At 33.3% G+C, this 5,378-nt stretch overlaps 1 protein-coding gene across 1 annotated transcript; it reads left to right on the top strand.

Moving 5' to 3' along the window:
• Window positions 1–3,682: 3,682 nt before the first annotated feature.
• On the top strand, window positions 3,683–5,034 carry LOC107006740 (peroxidase 5-like). The gene is made up of 2 exons (XM_015205254.2): window positions 3,683–3,941; window positions 4,037–5,034. The coding sequence occupies exons 1-2, from the start codon at window positions 3,708–3,710 to the stop codon at window positions 4,799–4,801; spliced, it is 999 nt and encodes a 332-aa protein (XP_015060740.1). The 5' UTR covers window positions 3,683–3,707; the 3' UTR covers window positions 4,802–5,034.
• The last annotated feature ends 344 nt before the right edge of the window (window positions 5,035–5,378 follow it).

The raw sequence follows: 5,378 nt of genomic DNA, 5'->3' as shown, positions 1-5,378 counted from the left end.
AAGAAGGTCTACAAGGAATAGTAAAGCTCCTCTATGGATGAAAGACTATGTAGCTACTGCAAAACTTAAGTCTAGAGACAAGCCAGCCTACTCTATTGATAAATATGTTGCTTATGATCACTTACCTACATCATACCAAACATTTCTGTCTAAGTTTGGGAATAATGTTGAGCCATCAACATTTGAAGAAGCATGTTCTGATCAGAGGTGGGTAGAAGCTATGACTTCTGAAATTGCAGCCTTGGATGCTAACAACACCTGGACTATTGTTTCATTGCCTCCAGGAAAGAAGGCTATTGGGTGCAAATGGGTGTTCAAGATCAAGTATTTAGCCTCAGGTGAAGTGGATAAGTTTAAAGCTCGATTAGTTGCCAAAGGATTCAATCAAAGAGAAGGTATTGATTATCAAGAAACCTTCTCTCCAGTAGTAAAAATGGTCACTATCAGAAGTGTATTAGCACTTGCAGCTACTGAGAAATGGCATGTTCATCAAATGGATGTTTCAAATGCATTTCTTCAGGGTGATCTGCTAGAAGAAGTGTATATGACACTACCTCAAGGTTTTCAAACTCCTAAAGGCTTTAATGTGCAGGGGGAGAAACCAGTGTGTAAGCTCATTAAATCTTTGTATGGTTTGAAACAAGCACCTAGACAGTGGAATGTAAAACTCACAGAGGCACTGATTAATCTTGGTTTTGTTCAAAGTCATCTAGACTACTCATTGTTTACAAAAAGGACTGGTGCATCTTTGGTGGTAATTCTGGTATATGTAGATGACATGATGATTACTGGTAATGATCTGAGATTAATAAAGGATACAAGGAGAATACTACTGAACACTTTCAAGATGAAGGATTTGGGAGATCTAAGATACTTTCTTGGAATTGAGTTTGCCAGGTCACAAGAAGGTATTGTAATGCATCAAAGGAAGTATACTTTAGAAATCATTTCTGAAGTAGGATTAGGTGCTGCTAAACCAGTTAGTACACCACTAGATCCATATGTTAAACTAACTACTAAAGAGTATGATGATGTGAATGGAGAGAATAAAGAAGACAAGTTACTGGAAGATGCAACAATGTACAGAAGATTAGTTGGCAAGTTATTATATCTGAATGTTACAAGACCAGATATTGCTTTTGCTACACAAACACTTAGTCAATTTCTTCATCAGCCAAAACAATCCCATTTAAATGCTGCACTCAAAGTTGTAAGATACATTAAAAACCAAGCAGGACAAGGAGTATTACTGTCCAGTAAAAGCTCCAAACAGTTAAAGGTGTACTGTGATGCAGACTGGGGAGCTTGTTTACACACTAGAAGATCAGTTTCAGGATTTATGGTGAAGATGGGAGAATCTTTGATCTCTTGGAAGTCAAAGAAACAGGCCACAGTCTCCAGAAGCTCAGCTGAAGCTGAGTATAGAAGTATGGCCAGTGCTATAGCTGAGATTACATGGATAGTTAAGTTGTTCAAAGAGTTGGGAGCTAAGATTCAAACTCCAGTCAGTGTTTACAGTGATAGTAAATTAGCAATACAAATTGCTGCTAATCCAGTGCTACATGAAAGAACAAAACACATTGAGTTGGATTGTCATTTCATACGTGAGAAGATTCAGCAAGGTTTAGTTGAAACAAAGTATCTACATACAAAGGATCAAGAAGCTGATATGCTAACTAAAGGATTAGGAAAATCTCAACATGAATACTTGTTATCCAAGTTTGGAGTAATGAACTTGTTCATGCCTTCAAACTTGAGGGGGAGTATTAAAGAAGGTGTTACTTGAATAATAGGGTATAATTGTAATTAGTAAACAAGTTAGTTAGGAATTAGTTAAAATTGTTATTATATTTTCTTATATGTATGTATATATATATAGATAGGCAGGTATAGGAAGAGGGGGTTTCTGTTTTTACACAATACAATTGTAACCTTCAAACTGGGAAGTTTCCAGATTACTTTGAATATACTTCTTCTTCTTCTTCATGCTCTCAATCTCCATCAATTCACAGTTTTTACATATAATAAGTTTTGAAAACTCACAAATTGTGATTTGTTGAATCTTTTGACAAATTAAATTAATTATGAATATTCCTTGTGATGTTATTTTGGGATTGTGCTTTAAACTTAAAAAGTCATTAGAAGAAAATTTTAATTATATATTAAATCGTGGAGAATAGTAATTTTTATATATGTTATGGTTGAGCACTTTTAAAATTCGAGTATAAGATGATGCAATTTTATAGTTAATTTGATCTATATGGTACTTTTTCTTCTTTGGAAGTATAAAATATATGTAACTTGTAAGTATATTCTTTCTTTAAATTAATTTTAATTAAAAAAATACAAATTTCACAAAATACAAAGTTATTGTTCATTGAGCTGACTAAATTATTTCAAAATTATAATCTTGAAACTAATTTATGTTATTTAGGATGTGAGGTAAAATAATCATAAGTTGAATGAAATATTCAAGATTAAATATCATATATATATAAAAGAAAATCTTAGGTCCGTCTACATGGCGCTCCCACAAACAAGAATTTTCTTTTAAATTTATTTATTTCCAAAACCAGCCTTCCCCTTTCATGAAAAATTGTAATTTTTATGAAGAGTTGCGACTTTTATGTAATGTTGTGACTTTTATGTAAAGTTGTGACTTTTACGAAAAATTGTGACTTTTATGAAGAGTTACGACTTTCGTGAAAAATTGTGACTTTTATGAAAGGTTATGACCTTACGAAGGGTTGCAACTTTTCCAAATAGTTGTTACTTTTCCGATAAGGCACAATAAACATTTGCACAAGCTACCCTTTGTTGTCTATAAATAGATAAATTTAATCTTAATTTATATATATTGAGATATCCCATCTTATCCCGTTTAATAAACGTTCCTAGCAAAATGAAAGAGGAAAGTCAAACTCATATTTACAAATTAAGAATGCTATCATCACATTGAGTTGGTACACTTACTGGCTAGCAACTAATCAAGTAGAAATTGTTTTTTCATTAATACTAGATTAAAAAAAAATTAACCATTTCAATTTTATTAATTTGATTGAAATTAATTTCAAAAGTTAAAATTATTTTATATGTATATAGTAATTAGTAAGTGTTGAATGTCATCGTTGGTTTCTTCACGTGCTTACTTTATATTTTGAATTTTCAGTTAAAATAATGTAGATAAAATGAAAGATTTAAAATTTATTTAATTTCAAATATTAAAAGGTGCCATTATAAAGGTTAGAGCCATGTTTTTACTGTAGGCAGTTCAAAATAAGAAAAAGTAAACACACACAGAAGCTAAGAGGCGCGCTTCAACATCTACTATATATACACAAAATATAAATTTAACTATACATAGATAGTATACTTTTCTGTCGAAGAGGTTCAGGCTCAACCTAGATCCACACTTCGTCATTCTTTTTGAAATCGACTAATATGCAATAGTGCTAACATAAAATTGAACCTTTATACTCATGAAGACATAGTAGGATGGTAGCTGTGGAATTCATCAAAAGGTCATATATTTAGCTCAAGAATACTTCAACATTAGTGTAGTTGGTAATATACATGCAATCATGTTTTGTATTTGTAACATAAGAATGGTTCCTTCAATTAATTTCTCAAACTATAAATACTTCAATATGTTCCTAAAGTTATATCCATCAAAACCATAGTGTCTTTTGAGTCTCAAAAATAAAAAAATGGATTCCAAAGGCATCAATCTTGCACTTTTTGTTTGCCTCATTTTATCATTTTCATCGTCTATTCTTGCTTATCGAACACCATATTGGCCATCGATTAAAGTAGGTTACTATCGATATACTTGTCCCTATGCAGAACACATTGTTCAACATGTCGTAAACAGAGCTGTCTCTCGTAATCCAGGCATTGCTGCTGGACTTATCAGGTTACATTTCCACGATTGCTTTGTCAGAGTACGTATGAATATAATACTCGCATTTTTCTTTTATAAATTTGATGATTACGTTATGTTCTTATAACGGTTTAACCTGTCCTGTACTTAAATCAGGGGTGTGATGCATCCGTGTTATTGGATGGACCAAACTCCGAGAAGGAAGGTATTCCAAACAAGAACAGTTTACGAGGTTTTGAGGTGATTGATGCTGCAAAAGCTGCACTTGAGGCTGCATGCCCTAGAGTTGTTTCGTGTGCAGACATACTTGCATTTGCTGCTCGGGACAGTTCTTACAAAGTTGGGAGAATATACTATGATGTCCAAGCAGGACGTCGTGATGGTCGTGTTTCTATTGACTCTGAAACATTGACTAATCTTCCTTCTCCTTTCGTCAATGCCACCGAACTCATCAAGAGTTTTGCAAGCAAAGGTATGTCTGTTGATGAAATGGTGACCCTCTCTGGCGCGCATTCCATTGGCATTGCACATTGCGGTGTATTTGCTAGCCGTTTGTATCCTCAAAACAATCAACAAAGTCTTCCAATTGATCCTGAATACGCGGACTTCTTGAAGTCTATTTGTCCACCAGAAGCACTTACAAATGGGACGGGAGCTGCTAATCCCGCGAACCTTGATCCCCTGACACCAAACAGGTTGGATAACAGATATTACTTGGCTTTAAAGAGTCAAAAAGGACTTATGATTTCAGATCAGGCGTTGATGGCAAACCCGACAACAGCTAGATTGGTGAACTACAATGCTAGATTTGGTTCAATTTGGTCAAGGAAGTTTGCAGCTGCAATGATTCACATGGGTACTATAGATGTCCTGACAGGTCGAAACGGAGAGATCAGAAGGAACTGTCATTTCGTCAACTAACATATCTATCATTTGCCTTTCGAGAAAGTTTTCAGTATTCTTTCAACTTTTCCATCCTATTCAAGCTGCAAGGATGGTTTAATGCGAGTCGAATTGTTTTTGCTTTTTTCTTCACATTGTTTGTTCAATTGAATTGTATTTCATTTTCTCCCAATGTTTGTCCAATTGATTGAAAGATCTTTTTGAATATTTTTATTTATAAACGGAAAATGGTCAAGAATGTCCTTAAACTATTTGAAAATGAACAAACATACCATACATTGTTATTCAGATTTGTATATTATTGAGACAAGTTTAATCTCAAGCTATAAAAGATCCATCTTTTGGAATAGTTTGATGCATATTCAGATTTGGGAGAAGATGAAGAAAAGCTAAAAAAAAAAATAGATAAAACAGACTCAAAATTGTTGTATCACATCACGCGATGACAAGTTAATAATATGTATTCAATTAGCACAATTTTACTCTAATATAAATGTTCAATATATAGGTACAAAATCTAAGTTTAGGGTATTTAAATGAAACTTTTTTGATAAATTTGAGATAATATCATTGTATTCTGCCTAATGATCTGTTT

This window comes from Solanum pennellii, chromosome 12 (assembly GCF_001406875.1).
Source record: "Solanum pennellii chromosome 12, SPENNV200".
Classification (NCBI taxonomy): domain Eukaryota; kingdom Viridiplantae; phylum Streptophyta; class Magnoliopsida; order Solanales; family Solanaceae; genus Solanum; species Solanum pennellii.
Note: the sequence above shows the minus strand (reverse complement) of the source record. Positions and strands in the feature narration are given on the sequence as shown.